General features: G+C 34.7%; 1 protein-coding gene, 1 long non-coding RNA gene and 1 other non-coding gene across 3 annotated transcripts in view; 2 read left to right on the top strand and 1 right to left on the bottom strand.

The window, feature by feature from the left end:
- The window catches only part of LOC125778454 (uncharacterized), a 123,200-nt gene extending 105,523 nt beyond the window's left edge, over positions 1–17,677 (top strand). The window contains exon 3 of the long non-coding RNA XR_007422724.1: positions 17,591–17,677. This is a non-coding gene — a long non-coding RNA (uncharacterized LOC125778454). The remainder of the gene's footprint in view (positions 1–17,590) is intronic.
- LOC105233289 (uncharacterized) lies at positions 1,079–2,825 on the bottom strand. Its single transcript, XM_011215327.4, has 3 exons — positions 1,670–2,825; positions 1,366–1,596; positions 1,079–1,251 (listed from the first exon to the last, which is right to left on the bottom strand). Exons 1-3 carry the CDS (start codon positions 1,776–1,778, stop codon positions 1,139–1,141), a joined length of 453 nt encoding a protein of 150 aa, XP_011213629.2. The 5' UTR covers positions 1,779–2,825; the 3' UTR covers positions 1,079–1,138.
- On the top strand, positions 7,491–7,562 carry Trnah-gug (transfer RNA histidin (anticodon GUG)). The gene has a single exon. It is a non-coding gene; the product is annotated as a tRNA-His (tRNA).
- Positions 17,678–18,116: the final 439 nt, after the last annotated feature.

Below are 18,116 nucleotides of genomic sequence, written 5' to 3' on the forward strand. Positions count from 1 at the left end.
AACATAAGTAAATTTTATTCTCTATATCCATTTCACATACTACTTCAGCTTCCTCTTACATGTGGCTGATAAAATATTTTTTCTACTTAAGCCAGTCTGTTCTCTGCGTTGTGGCGAAATGGTTTCTCAACAATATTTGACTGGTGAATTAGTCCGTCGGGGTGTAGATATACTGAATTATATTGTTCAAGAAATTCCAATCATTTGACCATTATCACGCTTTACAACCTGACAAATAAACAACCTGGAATTACGAGACTTAGTAAATTAATCTTGCACAATTCTATCCGATGTAAACCTAAGAATTTGTATTTTGAAAAAAAAAAATGGATCTAGAAAATGAAGCATCATATTTTTTGTTTATGAAAAGACTAAAGGGAGAAGAACTAAACTTTCCTCGATGTTATGAAATCCTGGTCAATTGGCCTTTGAAGAGCTTACTTCATGGTATCATTAATTTAATAAAGTCTCACCTAGTAATTACTAGTTACAGAGACGAAAAAATAAGTTTTTAGCAAAATCTTCGGAATATATAAATCGTGCCTATCAAATATTTGAACGGCAAACCATCTATCCTAACGACAGTCGAACCTAAAGTTATCAGAATAGGCCTGCATTCATCCGACCAAGAACTGTAACCTCGACAGAATGTTTTATGGCATGACATCAACAACAACTAACATAACGAAAATTCATAATGCGAGTCGACTCAACACATTTTAGTTATTATTTTGGTTATAAAGAGTTTGAACTCTATTCTCCTTCCCAAAAAAAATGAAGCACCGTGACATTTTGATTGTGACTGTTACTTTGAAACGAGAGCCGTGGCTTAGCTACCGTATTCTCCAGATTTGGTTCGTTGTGCGTTATTTCTTTATTCGAAACTAACAAATACGCTTCGAGGAACGCGCCAAGAATCAATTGACCCAATATATAAAATTTGGCAGACAACGTTTTAGCGCCGTAAACAAACAGCTGCCGATCTAGGAAACGAAATGTTAATCGATTCCGCTGGCGTTTCAAATTTGATCTTGATTGTACTAAAGGTATTAAGTAAATAAAATACATTTAATAAGTTTAATTTAACTTTAATTTAATTCGATTTTGCCTTAAATATTTTCAAAATTTCTGCATTTACTCAGTATGGATTATTACAGCAACAGTTCTTGATTAGCGAGTGTTCATAACAGGATTTAGCATACAACAGTGAGCAGTCAGTATAGAAACATTGTGGAGGGCGTAGCTGGACCACTGAAAATTAAGCAAATTTCCAGTCAATAAAAAAGAAGTTAGCTCTTTAAATATTACTTTAAATATTAGAGAATTTAAAATATAAAAAATTTGATGTGAATAATATTTTTTTACCTGGAAAATCACAGCAACAGTCATCGTGCAGCATTTTCTGCGAACAATAGCTATAAACCGAAGCATCGCAGAGCGGACAGCCGGCGAAATTGTTGAAACCGCCAACGGCACCAACTCCGCCGCCACCGCCTGAGGGACCGCCAAACTGTGGTGGATATTGCCGTGGAAGCGCATCGCTTGCGGCTTTGGTTTTGGTTTGATTTGTCGGCGGTGCATTTGTTGGCTTTAGTTCTGTATTTCAAGTTGGAAAGAAGAAGAAAATTAAACAAAAAGCGATACAAATATTTAAAGATGTATGTACTACCCAATAGCTCATTGTTGTTTTGCTCCAGCAGCTCGATTGCGTCGCTGGCTAAAAATAGCGTTAGCAGCAATAGCACAACCAGCTGATTTGCCTTCACAACTTGCAACATTATTGCAAATTTTATGTGTTTGTGTGTGTGTGTGTAAATAAATATTAAATATTTTGCGTTTTTCTGCCTACACCCTCTCCGTCTTCCCCACTGCTGATTAGCGCGTGCTGCCGCTTTGCTCGTTTAAGCCGGTTCGAATACTGTGTGCGTTGCGTTTTTTGATGTCTGCGCGCCGCTAAGCCGAAATTACGTCTGTCGCAACACTTATTGCCGGTTTGTAAAAATTCCAAAACTTACGAAACTTAAGCATCTGGGAACTTTCTTCACACTTTTACTTGCGCTCTCATTTCGTCGTGTGGCTCGTCGAACCGGCTGCGCCCAACCGCGCTTCACACAGTTTTCGTCGCCTTCTAAACTGGTCCATTACGGGCAGCGCGGTTATTTCATCGGCTGGCGCTTCAGATTTTTTCCAACTTTAATTTTCTGTTTTTTTTTGTTTTTATCACATTTTTATTATTTATTTTCGGCAACTTTTATTGCCTAGCTTATTGATCGCTTTCTTTGTCTGCTGTTCAACATTTATTTGTTATTTTCATTTTATTATGCGCACGCATGCGCACACGCACACGTTCACTCTTCAGCGCCGGCGACGCTTACTGTATGACAGCATCGTGGCTTTGGGCGCCAAAGTAAATACGAACACACATACTCACATTTTTTTCTCATGCGTTGATCTTTCCCCACTTTGCTGAAAACGAAAGTGAGTCTGTCGGGTAACAGCGACTTCCACTTAAATGAACAAGCATTTTTTTGAGTGTCTGTCATCTGGTTTGTCTATGACTTTAAGTGGCCACTGTAGAAATTTGGAATTTTTCTTGTTATTTAAATGTCGCGTAGGCGTCTATTTGCTATTTCTTTTCACCTTTTCCGAGATCGAATAGTACTTACAAATTTCGCTTTATTAGTCATTAGACCATTAATTATTCAGTAGCGTTTCCTTCTCTATTTTCACCTAATTTGATGTTTCGGCTGCCGCTTTCCACTGTGATTAAAGAGTTGATATGCCGCTTCGCTAATTATAGACAAAGTGAAAAATGTTTTATTGGAACCTATACGAGTGATGTACAATTACTCTTCCAGCTTCAGGCTTATACTCGTAGTAAATTCGTCGAAAGAACAGTTTTTTCATAGAATAATATTTATTTTTCTCTTTTTCGTGGTTCTCTTATAAGTAGGGTGCCTTTTATTTTTCGAAATTTGGCAACTCCAACAAATTTAGTTTTTGGCGATAAAGATTCATTAAGGGCCAAGTTTATCGGTCTATCGAGGTCGGGTATCACTTCAAGACGAATTGCGGGTTTGTTGGTTGTTGTGCGCTAACTGATATTGAAAGATAGTCTTGAGACCCATCATGAGATCATGAGATTGATATAACTATGGGCAATATTGCAAACATTTTCTCGTTGGATAACACACAATTTGTCAATCGCTCAAAAAAGGCGCATATGGATAGGTTTAGAAAAATGTTAAAATAATACGATAACTGTGCTTCAAAACACGTCTATGGCAACGTGACAGGTGATGAATCGTGCATTTACGCTTATAAGTCAAAAAGTAAAGAGTAGTCGACTGTATGGGTATTCCAAAATAAGCCAATTCCAAAAAAGCTGTTCTCGCACAAAGCATTTCCTAGAAAATGGAAACCTCCTTTGATAGAAAACCTGGACGTGGCACAATCACACCACTAGAGCAATACAGAGCAGTAAATTCTGAGTGGTACATTACCGTTCACTTTCCAGTTGTATTTCAAGAAATCATACATCGACTGAAACAACTGCATTTTTGAGTACTTAAAACATCGATTTGATGAGTAAAGTGCCGTAAAGTCCTGGCTTGGCAACGTTTTGCGAGACCTGGAGAGTCGATTGATGCGATTAGAATGCATGTTTTAGGGATACCTCGGCCAAAGTGACAAAAGTGCTTCGACACATTTGAATCAAGCGCATCACAAATTGTATGGATCTGAGTTGAGAGTATCTTGAAAACAATTGAGTGATTTTCAATTATTATTATTAATTTTTGTTCTCTAACTCTGAAATATAAAAGGCAGCATAATATCACTCTTATAAACGATTCGAACTCCACCGAGTTTTAAGAGACATATAGTACTACTGTTATCAAAGAAGAAAGGTGAATTTTGTCCATTTCTTCTTCTTTAAAACACTTGGAAACCCCCTTCGTCGTGATGGCCATCACGCCTTCTTCGATTCAGCTTTTATATCCACAATTGAGTAGTAAACGGTATACTCGGAGTGGGAGTAAAGTTACGCGAAGGCAAATCAGGCGAATGCGGTGGTTGCGGCACGATATTAGTTGAAAATATGGCGAAATGATAACGAAAAACCAATGCAGTATGAGATGGTGCATTATCGCATTTCTTTGTTCAATAAATTCAGACATAGAAAAAACGAAGAATTCACTTTTAGAGCCTCACAAAACGACGCGTATCTCAAATACTAATGAATATTTTGACGTGAAATTTAACACGGATATCACTACAGTACTACCAACTTACAGAAAAAAAATGTACCGATTCGAAAAACACGCGAAGTATAAATTAAAAATTCACCATTTTCAATTTGATCTCAGTAGTACATAGTGCGTAATTGTGAAAAAAAGTAAAATTTTTTCCTTAAATTTTTGCATATTTGATATTCTATACTTTTAAAAAGATCACACTAAATTTTAAATTAATATTTCCAACATTTTGAACGATTTTAAGAGGCTATAGTTTAGTCAGCTCCATCAGTGTAATGATCAACCTCTTTCTATAGTCTGAAAAGGGTATATTAGGTAGTTTGTGATACCTAGAAGGAGATGTCAAAAGTCTTTCAGATTTATAGACATCCTTTTGGGAACGTCTTTTACTTGCTTCTAAGAAGCTGTTGATATTTCGGAACAGCCGAGACCAGATCACGATAAGATATAGATGCCATACAAATTGAACGATTAGAATGAAGTTCTTGTTAATATTATTATTTTAAAATTGAACATTTTTTAAACGCAACCATTTTTTCAGTTTTAGATTTTCTTCGACCGTGGGGCATTTCACGGAAACTATATTCCAGAGTGAATTTTGTTTTGGCCGTAACTACTGTAGCAGTGGAGGACCTGTTTTCAGCGTCGTCGGCAATCGCTTGCAACCTCAAAAATATTTATTTCTTTCTTCTTGAAGTTCATAAAATATCAACAAATTTAGCTTTATAATTGTCAAACTATTGATAAAACTGGGGCTTAGCTTTTTAAATTCCCAAAAATCAACCTTTTAAGCTTTGATCAACTGAAAAGTTTTAACAACTTTTATCCTAGTATCAAGACTATATGTAATTGAGTTATTTTCTCAATTTGCAATCAGATTATTTTAAAAATATGAATTGTAGTTGATTTAAAGTTAGAGATGTATTCCCAAAAATATATTTGATCAGTGAGTTAATTTCTTCCAACATTATCACAATGGAGGATTCGAAGCGTAAACCAATTTATACAAATATTATGTTTTGATTCAATTTTTGTATCGTGTATGCCATTTGCAATGATCTTCCAATCCCATATACGCAGATTAATGCCTTTCAGCGATGTATATTTAATGGAAACTTTAATGTTATAATACAACGAAAAAAGTGCAAAATTTATAAAAAATAAATCCAAAGGAACTTAAGAACGGCTTGAAAGATTTTCCTACTACTTTCGCTATTATATTTATTATTATTTTTAAAATCAAGAAATAATAATTTGAAGGTTCAAGAAGTTACTACAAATCTAAAAAAAATTATATGAAATAGAACACATAAGTTGCGACGAACTATACTTTAAATACTCTCGCTGCTTATATTATATTCCTAAATCTTTGTAGTTACTTGCTTTATTCACTAGAGTGTCCAATAAGCTGATATTGTTCAAAGTGAGTTTATTATATTTTCTTCCATTTAACCTCCTTTCGAATGTGTAAATCCCCATAATCATTACAAAAATAATTTATAAATCTACTGGGAAAGCAATATTTAGCCACTTCCCTGCCACTTAAGTTGCTCGATAGAAGTAAACAAAACTCAACAATATTTATTACGTAAGTATAAGTAGTAATATTAGCCTTGGGCTACCGTTGTACTCATTTCTTTTGTGAACTTTTAGTTTAAGTACATGTCTATAAAGATGTGTATAAATATTATCGGCGGTAGATATACATATGTTTCAAGTGTGTTTGAGGGCAAATAGTAGTTGAACAAGTTGAAACCGCCTGCAGTTATTTGCTTGACACTTGTCTATATTGTACCATAGCCTTTTTGCGCTCGTAAATGTCGTAATTGTAGTAAATTTTGCTTGTCATTAACATTAGCGAAAGTGTAAACACTGAAGACTATTTGCTATGCAAGTGCAGGGGTATGCAAATAGGATTTTTTCGAAACGAAAAAAATTAATATCGAGTAAAATTTGCCAACTTACAACTAAATTTACTTTTGTACATGTAATTTATTCGTGTGAACGATTTCTCAAGTCCTCGAAATATTTCGGAAAGGCACTCGGTCACAAGTACATCATATTTGCGAACACACGAAATACCTTTTACCATTTCAAGATATGGTGGTAATATGTGAAAATCTGGATAAAAAAACACGCTTATTCTCCATTTAAAACTTTATTCGAATATACTTAGTTACTTAGTAGTAACTGTCTAACAGATAGCATTAGCAAATTTCAATTATTATACAAGTAGGAGCTTGAGCTTTTCCACTGGAGATAGTCTAAAGGCGTCAAATTGCACGACCGATTTTGGGATGCAATAAAGACTCATGGAGTACGTGTGGATTGCTGTCTAACCAATAACGCATATTTTGCTTATTGACGGACTCATGTGATTTTTCGATGAAAACCGAATCCTTTTCAAGTTGCTGATCAACCCAATTCACGAACATTCGACAATTCTGGTGTTCAAGCGGCTTCAGTTCTTGCGTAACTTTGATCTCGTACGGATATAGACCAAGATCTTTTCTCGAAATTCTCCACAACGGCGTCACAAAGATGCCAACGCTTGAGAATGACGTGTGAGATACTGTTTTTGGTCTTCCTCAATTGTGCTAGCGGCGACAATATTTTCGACATCACGGGCACTTCTTTGTCTCATTGACACGGGAAAAACTGTGCCCTTGGACTCAAATTTTTCCACTAGACGATCAATTGTTGATCTGACGGGACGATTATGACGACCATAAATTGGCAGTAGCTCGCTTAAAGTTGAGGCCACGGACTCCGAACTTCGGTAGTAAATTTTAATAATTTTGTCTCGTTGTTGGATCGTATATCTTTCCATGATGAAATGGAAAAACTTTACTGAAAAGAGATATGTACGTCAAAAGAGTGGGAAAAATATGGCGTTGTTTTCTGTTCCTATCGGTTTACCACCCGACGTTAACGTTTCTTCACATATATAGTATGCTTGTATCTTGGAATTGCTTTTTTAAATTGCGCCATATCTTTTATTTCATTAAGCTCTTTCTAATTGTATCTCACTTAGTTTGGTCTATTTTCCAATGGTTAATTTTGCTTTGTTGTTAACTCTATTGCTTGCACCATTTTCAGCTTTTTACGTACCGTTTCGCCCATTTTTTGTACATTGTTCGTTAGCGTTTTCATAAAGTAATTATCTTGCGTTGATTTATATTTTTGTTGGCTGTGAATTACATTTGAATAGAGTACGCAAATAAGCGTCCAACAGCCGTGATCGTCTAGTGGTTAGGACCCTACGTTGTGGCCGTAGTAACCCAGGTTCGAATCCTGGTCACGGCAATGTACCATTCCAAATGGCACATTGCAAATTATGGAAGCTGTGCAATTATTTTGAATTTCGTTACTTTAATTTTTTTCAATTATCAGATATTTTACTAATTGAAATTATGTGTTTGTAAATTGAAATTTTTTTTTTAAGTAATTTTCGATTTAATAACTACAAACTTCACAGTTCATAGCAAATTTAAATTCATAGCATTTCATTTTAGTGACCTTTCTGCGCATATACTGATGTCCTCTCAGCTTCTCTACCATGCACCTTGATTTGTCTCAACACAAAGCTACTCTAAATGTCTACGCAATCCATCTCATCCATTAACTGCTCAACCTAAATTTGATGAAGAAGCACTACAAAGTCACCTGTAAGGAATATCAAAACCGAAATTAATTAAAAGCATCCGAAACTGGTCACTGGAGGTTAACGCTTGTCCTTTTCAAAACGTTTATGAAATATGACAGGCGTGTTTGCCCGCATGTCTTCATTAATGGAAGGAAAATTGGCAGTTCCTAGAAGAAATTTGCTTTTGTGTATTTATATGCATGAAAGTGTTTGAAGAGGTAGCGACGAGTAATTAATTTCATTAACAATGTTTGTGAATATTTAATTCTGTATCAGTAGTCGCTTGTGGCTTGCAATTAATTTATAAGCTTGCTGCTCTTGGTCAGAGTTGTTAACATGGCCATTAAACTATTAGTGCTTTAATGGAATTCGATTTGGTTGTTATACTCTTCATAGGAAATTTGTGTTTAAGTGTGGTTTTGTTGCAAGCAAAATTGCTTGAATAGAGAAACGAGAACTGTCATTTTTGATTTGATTGGTTGGTTGAAAAGAGGAGGGGCATATGCGCCGGACCACAGGCGGCCGCATTTAAGTCATCATAAGGCCTATTGTGCTCCAATTTCATTTTCGATTTATGTTATGTTTGTTATGTATGTAAGAGCTGGTAATTCATCATCTGATTTTATGTTTTTATTTTTTTTTTAAATCTCTTTATATTCATTAAAATATTTTCCAAATACGGGTCGCTACATTCGGCTAAAAGTCAGTCGGTTGTTCGAAATTTTGTACGTTGGCTCTATGAATGAAGCACTGTCCCGATTTTAACGATTTTTAGCACAAGGGCATACTGTTAACATAAAAATATTATCTCAGATAATATAAAATACACAATACGGAATCTCATAGATTGATTGAGATATTTCGTAAAAGGTGAGTCCTAAGTTAGTCACTAGGTATCTGGGGACTTGCAATTTTATGGCCCGATTTCGAACATTTTTGGGTAAGAGATGGTATACCTTAAAAGCATTATTTGGGTGAATTTTTATTTCAATAACTTCCTCATTATTTTGATATATGAATGCTTGCTTTGCTTGTTAAGAAATCTGCTCTTTAGTTCTTGGTCTTATGATAAAGAATTTATAACTACATTGACTTGTCTGTCGTTTGCAGCGAAATGTCGAGTTTGCCTTCAGAATGACATGTAGTTTGTATGGTATAGTTTTATTAAGCAAACCAGAGTTAAGAACACACGAGATCTAGAAGGTAACATAGTTGTTTCCCATTTATTGAGCTTTCTTGTGAACACAAGCAGATCCGTTTTCTCCAGGTTCAACCCAAACACGCTCACGATGTAAATTTTGGACTGTATTGAAAGAGATGGTCATAATACTGCTAATGGTCTGTAGACACCTACCCGTTATTACTTAAGATGGCAATGCTGTCCACATATCCCACCATCTAAGGGGCCTTGTCATCCAAGTTTCGTAGGAGTTTAATCACTACTAATGTCCACAGAAGCGGAGTACCTTTACAGACTTCCTTGATCGTTCTAGCGTCCTTCCATTTTGCTCTTATCATTCTAGAGTTCAAGAAGGTTCTGCGTTCCAGCGTTATATAGCAAGATTAACTCTATTGATTTTATACTATTAAAAATAGATTCTGTAGAAACGTTGTTGAACACTCCATAAATGTTCCGTAGTAGTGCTCTAAACCGTATTTCTTATATTCAAGAGCTCGTTCGATACTAAATACCAATATTTGGAATGTAGTTTCTACTGATCTGCCTTTGGTATATGCTAACGGGCACGCCCTAGATTTTCTCTGGCATTTTCAATAGGAAGGAAGTTAAGTTTATACTACAGACCTAAACTCTTTTCAATAAGTCGAATTTTTTCTACCTGCCTTTGGTATGAAAACAATCCTAGACTCTCTCTATGGGTGTAACACATAGCTGAACTTCATGTATCCCCTAAAAATCGCCTTTGGCCAAGGCACGGATAAACTATAGCATTGTTAGAATAATTCCGTCCGTACCGGAAGATTTGTATGAGTAGAATGAGCGGATTGTTCATTTTATTTTATTCTCCGTAAAGATGTGTTCGGGAAAGTTTACCGTACTACTCCCTTCAAATTTGCGCGTCCTTACAGCCTGGAAAGTGCACACTGACTAAGTCTCCAAATGAGTTCTGGCAGTTGTCCGTCCATTCTACGGCTAATTTTGCGAATTAGATCAGACCAGGTAGAGATTTTGGATGTCAGATTCCTAAGTCTCGCCAACTCGTGGGTATTTTCAAAGGCACCACAAAAATTATTCCAGAATTCTCACTTTGTCATGGACACCCACTTCTGGTAGTCCCTTAGAAGATCTTTGTATTCGTTCCAACTGCCCTAGCTTTCTGCATAGGCTAGTTGAAGCATTCCCGTACTTGCTTCTGCAAGACTCAAGCTTTCGTTCCTCCAAGAAGGCTTGGTTTTGTGCTAGAGTTGCAGCCTAGGACATGTGTAGTGAAGAGCTGTATTTAGGGAATTCGTAAATACATTCACGCCTTTTTCAAGCTCTGCATGCGAGTTATACGCGCAAGGTCTAAGTCTCTTGGCTAAAAGTATCTGCCTATAGATATCCCAGTTTGTATACCTGGGATTTCTCCGAACCTCCCAAAATTATTCAATCACATTTCTTTTGTTAACATTTAAATATGTATAACATTTTTTTCCATTCTCTGTACTCTTCTACAGTAAGTAGATTACTTAAGTTAATCAGTAGCTTGTAAAAATGTATGCTGCTTCAGCACCCAAATAATAATATTTAAAATAGACTACATCGAAATTGCTTTGTTAGAAAAATCGTTTTCTTAAATGAGAACTATTGCATGAATTGTTCTTTTAAAAATTCGCCGACTAATATTTATCTTATGGCATTAAAGTTAAGCCCAAATCACACCATCAAATACAAAAACTATAAGGACTCGCACACGCAATGAAAGAAAAAGAAGAAAAAAAAAACGACAGAAAAACATTAAAATTGAAATTGATTACAGAAGTTTTTATTACATTTATTTATTACGAAATTATCTGCCATCATATACTGTGTGCATGTATGTGTGTATTAATGGTAAAAAATAAAGCAAAGCAAAGCAAAGCAAAATAAAAAAACGCGTTTCAAACTGACATTTGCCTGCAAAGGCCGATCAAAATGAGTTCGTTTTTATTTTTGTTTTTATAAATGAATTTTGCGCAATTTTCCTTTTTTGATTGAATAACTCAATTCATGTGCGAAACAAAAGAATTCCCAAGAAGAGGAAGTTATAAAAATATGTGCAAAAAATGCTGAAAACATTGTGCCTGTCTGCGTGCCTCAAATGTATGCCTCATTTCGAAGCTAAACTTTTGGCAATAATACACACATACATATACACAAACGCACGCGCACAGTCGTTTTTATAGCAAAGCACCTGCTCACCTACATGTCTGTATATAGATGTATATACATAAAGTGTGACCTTAATCGAGGTTGTTGTATAGCGAAGTTTTTCCGAAGGCGTTATACCGTTATCACTCTGCACATGCCACTGCAGCGTAAGTTATGCTTATCAGTTTGCCATTGTTAACGAACTTTTATATATTCTTTGCGTTCCTTTTATTTGGTTTTTAATTTTTATCTTTTTTTCCTCTCTCCATCGTCTCTTTTTTTCGTTGGTATGAGTAGCATTTCCTTTTCCGGCTTACTCAAGTACTGGCTTCCGTTTGCAATGATCGTTTGTAGTTGTTATTGTCTTTTTTTATTGTTCCTCATGTTTATTCGTAGGACATTAATAAAATTTTGATACCATTACGAACAGTCGAATAAGCGTCATCATGTACAGTGTGTCTCAAATGTGATCGCAAATATTATCGGTAAATTTCATGAAGTCGTCAATGGCTATTTCAAACAAAAACAAGAAAAAACTTAACTTCGGCTGCACCCAAGTTGTAATACCAATAGATGTGAATTTTTTTAAGCATAAAAGGGTATACAAATATATTTGTCATGATTCTTTGGAGATCGTAGCTTTTTCGGAGACTTGAGGGACTAGTTCGCTTGTATACAGAGAGACAGATGGACTCAGCTGGTCACGTCTATGCTTCGTGGCAATTCTCAGTCATTAGACTTAATTATGAGTTTACGACTGCGCGCCTATCACTGCTTTGGCACCAATTGAAGATTCTAAGTGTATCCAGGTTCTTCTCCACCTAATTTTTTCAACGGAGTGGAGTTCTCTCTCTTCCTCTGCTTTCCGCCTGGTCCTGCGTCGAAAACTCTGAGAGCTGCAGTGTTTTCATCCAGTCCGACGATATGACCTATCCAATGTTTGAATCGACAAAAAGTGCTGTAGTTTTTTTAACTTTTATTGGTGTGAAACATCTTTCAGACTGATTTTCCAGTCCTAAAGCTGCACTGAGATTTTATTTTTTTGCTTCATTGATACAATAAACGAAGACGATAAGTCATTAAAGGCTAATTCCATACCTTTAGTGGGAATTAAGTAAATTCTTCTCTAGTTACATAGTCCAGTAACAGCATTGTCCGACGTCTAATAGATAGCCTTTTCGAGTGAATTAGATTAGTGTTTATTTATCATTCATTCTTTTTTAATTTCCGTGCGAAATAGTTTTCTAACTATTGGGTGCGAAGCCTTTAGCACGAGTATCGACAGCAATACGCCAATTTGACCCTTTTCCTTAGTTTTCAGATATGTGTTCTTCAAAATGAACAAATCTGCTAGTGTCGCGAATACAAACAAATTCACTCAAATTCACCGTCAACACAATATTTTGAGTCACTGTGTAACGTATGTATGTATAATTCTGATGAGATGTTATAAAATTAATATGCACTCGTGTACGTACCAATAAAATCATTTAAATACGTAAACTTTTTGATTAGACTTCCCATATATTTGGTTTAATATATGTGTATAAGTATACTTTTTTGTTTTAGCTCCTAAGCACACACATTTGTTTACTCATCTGATATGATTACAGCACACATACAAACAAATTTCAACTCACTTTTGTTTTGCGAAATTTCGAAGAAAGAAAGCAACTGTGTGTCAGCGCGTTTACGAGCCTGATATACTTACACTACGTACGATTACAAACATATATCTCTTTATATTTGTTGATATATACATCCTTATATATATATATACATATATATATGTTTACATAAATTTCACAATATAAATTCAAGGCTGTTGCTAACAAATTTTTTTCTAACCTCATTCTAGTCCCTGATTTATATGTATGTGTCTGATTGAATGTGTTGGTGCGTGTGCGCCTGAATACATGCATTAATTTTGCTGCAAATAAAACTCACTTAACACTAATGAATATCAGATTGAAAATAATTTATGTATACATTTATAAATATTTATTTCCTGCACTTGAGCTGTGGATGTCTAAATGATAAGAAGTTGCTGTCCTTGCCAGCCATCAGAGTTGAAGAGCACACGGTTGGATATTACATATTTTATTTGGGGATGCTTTCATCAAACGTAGTACTTGTTGTTGGAGTTATAAATAATTGGCTCACATACACTTATACATATGTATATACTAAGTTGTGTTTGCCGTCATATCCGATGAGTTTATTTTTAAAAAGGTATTTCCAGTGAAAATATAATTGAATACTTTTTAGTACTAAAAATAAATTTTCAGAATTCGTTGATTTCATTTTCGTCTTATGGGGTACATTTGTATTTAGAATAAGGATTTAACATTCGTTGAAGTATTTCCACTCGCTAACATTAACGAGGAGAGGATGAAAGCTTCATCCTCTTATTGGGGATTTTATATAATAGAAAGTAATCGCTGAAGATTAAAGTACATGCACGCTCACATATTTATGAGAAATACAATAATTTAACAATTTTTAATAAAAGTAAAAAGATATTGAGTTATATAACAAGTTTCATCTAATTTTGAACGTAATATTAATTATAACACTTAGACTCGTGGGAAAATGTTCTCGATTTATTTCCATTTCTTGAGCGAAAAAAACAGTTTATGTCACTGAAAATGTCAAAATTTTGATAAAGTTGTGAGTAGTAAGATTGCAGCTCTAGGTTTGCCAAATCCCGAAATATATGGTGATATTACATCAGAGAGCCGGAAAAAATCATATTCAGATTATATAATAATTTGTATGAAAGCGCCTGTAAGTACCTATTAAGTACTCAGACATGCAAATACACTAGGTAAACAATAACTCTTTAAAGTAGATAATAGTCATTTACTTAAAATACGCATGACCTAGCGGAATCAGGAAATGTTCACACTTGTGTAAGGAAGTCTGCACTTTGAAAAAGCTTAAAAGCCTTAAAATATAATATACATACAAACATTGGTAAATAATAACGACCGCACGTCGAGGCAGACACTGCTTGGCAAACTATTTTTGTAAGTGTGAAATCATCAATGACCAGTCAAACGTTTTAATTGCAAATTACAAAATGACCAGAAGTGAAATATACGCCTTTTAGCGTGGTTGGCAGCACTGAGTGTGCCTGTAATTACAAAAGCAACGAATGGCTATTGTGATAATGACAATACGATTAGCGATGATGATATTTTAATTTTGTAATTTGTATGTTGGCAATATTATTTAATACAGGTATCATACCCGCAGATACACGCTGGCTATCACGCTCTGTTGTATTCAAATTGATTAATGCTTTTGCCGCTTCACGTTGGCTTGAATGGCTTATTGTCCACTCGGTTGTTGTAATAAAGTTATAATGTGAATTCATTCAATCATATTTGCCCACAAATGGTGTGTGATCATCGTTTGAATAGCTTTATCATCATTGTTTGTATCAAGCGTGTCTGAAATTGTTTATCTTTAAAACAGGCTGAAATGCAGGGAGATTATGTAAGGCATTCATTTAATCCATTTAAAAAACGCTAATTTATAAAAATATGGGGCACAAACTAAACTCTCTTGTTCCACATTGCCTATAAAAGCTAGAAGAATTAAATTTAATATAGTATATAAAAATAAGAAATCTAATTGACCCTATAAACTGCTTATTGAAAGCAGACCATTATGAACCTAACGGTACACTTACCTTTACCCTTGGTCACAATTTGCGGGCAATCCGAGACAGCATGACTTGGCAGATCAATCCTCTAACATAAATAAGGTGACTTTTTCATTTCTTATTCTCTTGCAACATGCTACTACATGGTACAATCGTTTTGTTCATCCAACGATTGTTTGGATTGGTATATGTAAATGAATAGGATGATGAGACGAGTTGACATTCAAAAGGGTGTCTGTCTGTGCATCTGTCCGTCCGTCCGTTCGTCCATCTAAGCAAGTTGTAACTTGGAACTTGGTAAATGTGAGGACAAGTTCTTAGATGAGCGGAATCGGACAACTACTACGTCCACAAAACGCCATTAACCGAAAACGTATAAAGTATTATAACTAAGCACTAAGCAAAGATATATAACCTTAATTTGACACAGAGAATCGCCGTAGAAAGAGGCACCTGTTGTCTAAAAAGCGTACAAAATGGTGGTTGACTCGTTCTCTAAGAGGCTAAATGTACATATTACCTAAACCAGTTAAGATACAATACACCACCCACAACTAGATGAAAAGTCATATATCAGAACCTGCTGAATCGGTATCAAATAAATTTGGTATCTAATGTTGCCCTGAGATTTCTTCATATATTCTGCGAAAACCAACAAAATCAGGCTACAACCACGCCTACTTTCCATACAACCGACTTTTAAATTTCATCTGATTCTTTCACTCGAGTACTAATGAATCTATTGGGATACAACTTTGCCCGAATAGAGCGCTTGAGAATGGCCACTTTATTATCTAAAAATTTCCAATTCGGACAAAAACTACTACCGTGGCAGGCGAGCGGCCCAATAAAGGTTTCTTCAATAGAGCAAAATTACACGGCTCTCGGCATTTAATTGCTTTCGCACCGAATTTACTGTGATACAACCAAATCCGAAGATTCTTCATTAGTAAGGATGTCGTTATCGGATTGACAATTTAAAAAAAAATAAAATGGCGTCGACTTGAAAAAAAATTTTGTGTTTGAAGCGATTTTTTCGACCTTTTCGAATTTTTCAAAAATACTTTAAATCACAATTTTCGAAAATCCAAGGCAGACACGATAGAGCATTGTATAAAGAAGATATATATCAAATTTCAAAGGATTTGGTTCAGTAGAACTTGAGATATCATGTCAACCACATCAAAAAAATTTTTTCGAGAAAAACGCGTTTAAAGTTTAGGAGACAATTCTAGTGAATACGGACGTCTCGTCACAAAATCGTCTTTATCTCCGAAAATAAGTCGAATTTTGAAAAATCCATCCAAGGTCATATTTTTGAAAGTCCAAACTTTCAAAATATGCAAAAAAATCGATTTTTTCTAAATCCTAGACCAGAATACCCCCTTAAGCGCTATCACCTTGTTAGGCGGGGTACTACCAAGAACAGTGTCGAATTTCCTTTTATCGTTGGAATTTGAAGAAGCACTAAGCCAAAAGTTCAGAGAATAAAAATAGGCTGTGAGTTATATTATAGATATATCGGCAAATGTCTGAGTGATTATAATAAAGTTGAGTTAGCGTATTTTTCTAATAAAAGTGTATCTTTATATCTAAAACAGATCAAATCTGGTGAAAACTTGCTCTAGACCCAATATAAGTTATAAATGTATGCGCTTGAAGGTATTTCATTGGCTTTGATCTTGGCAAATTACAAGAGTATAAAACATTTGGTTACACCCGAACTTAACCCCTACTTACTTGTTTTACCATCCTTGTTTTAATAGTTATTTATTAACATTACAAGAATACTGGAAAAAGTCAGTCAATAAAATCTGAAAAATCTTGTTTATCTTTTTGAAAAAGACAGTTTCGAAATAAACTAGTTTATAATTTTGCATATGGCTATCTGTTTTATTATTTCTAGACTAGAATACTCCCTTAAGGACGCCTCCAGGAAAAATAACTGCAGCATAGAAAAAACTTGTATTGATTTCAATATTCGATCAGAGGATCATAAATACAAACATGTATTGGAAATATGGGGAGGGGCAAAATTGATACAATTTTGGATATCGCATTATGCTAAATGCGGCGTTAAGTCAATTGGTAAAATTAAACAAAAGTTTTATTTAGCACATGACAGTTAAGACGAATTGTGAACCGATTATATACCTCATTGAAAGGGCTCATCTTTAAACTGTACAAAGTAGGCGGAAAATTGGTTATTTTGGTATATACTTTTTTTCTAAAATCTAGTGTTATTATTTATTGTATTGTACTTTTCGGTTTCGAACGTTATATTCGGAAAGCACTTTATTCTAAGATAGTAAACGAAACTACTGTTATCAAGTTTGCTTTGACGAGATATCGCTAACACAGCTGGAATCAATTCGTCTCGTCATCCCTTGATATAACACAACACTACGTGTGATTTGCTCTCCACTTTTTCTTTTAATTTACCAGTTAATTATCACCAAATTACTTTTAATTAGGGCTATGATTAACACCTCGCGATTAAACGTTCATTTTCACATTTCTTTAATATGATATATTTACGCTTAATATAAATACGAGATAATATTTAAATTTTTTTAATATAAATATGAGATACAAATTGACAGAAATTAGTCCTCTAGTCATACAAAATTGATTTTTCATTAAATAAAAACATATAAATTTTTTAACAGGTTGGCAACTGCCGCAGTAAACGATCCTAAAGTGACAGCAGGAGTCTTGTTTTTAAATTTCGCGGTTACGAGGTTGATAAATACAAGTGAGTGCAATAATTGATTATCAATTCTTTATTAATGCATTAAATAAATAAATGTATAAATATATTTAAAAATTGAACAATATAACATGCAAATGTTATGAACTGCTCTGCAACAATTCCATAAAATCTCTCAAAAGCAATATATTTATTTGTTCTTATGAAGGCTCCCGTTTTGATGTTGCTACATCTTTCAAGACCGTGTACAGGTTACATTAACTTTGGCACGAAGTTCGTAATACTCAAAATAAAACGTCGGATTACCCCTATAATGGAATATATGGAGATATTTATTCCCAAACATCGACCACATTTTGAACCAGAACTGCCCCTTTAGGTTTCTGCTGAAACTTATCCATCCTGTTACTACCCTTTCAGAAAAACTTCTTATTGTGCAGAAATTTACTTTCCAAAATATGTTTATCGATCCAAACTTCAAACAA

The sequence above is a fragment of the Bactrocera dorsalis genome, chromosome 4 (genome assembly GCF_023373825.1).
Source record: "Bactrocera dorsalis isolate Fly_Bdor chromosome 4, ASM2337382v1, whole genome shotgun sequence".
Lineage (NCBI taxonomy): Eukaryota > Metazoa > Arthropoda > Insecta > Diptera > Tephritidae > Bactrocera > Bactrocera dorsalis.

What these genes read in the sequence shown, in the direction of transcription:
- LOC105233289 (XM_011215327.4), bottom strand. Translation starts at nt 1,778, where the DNA reads ATGTTGCAAGTTGTGAAGGCAAATCAGCTGGTTGTGCTATTGCTGCTA. An exon ending in AAACAACAATGAGCTATTGG is followed by an intron (nt 1,597 to 1,669) that starts GTAGTACATACA and finishes CTTGAAATACAG; the next exon opens with AACTAAAGCCAACAAATGCA. An exon ending in CTGTTGCTGTGATTTTCCAG is followed by an intron (nt 1,252 to 1,365) that starts GTAAAAAAATAT and finishes CTTAATTTTCAG; the next exon opens with TGGTCCAGCTACGCCCTCCA.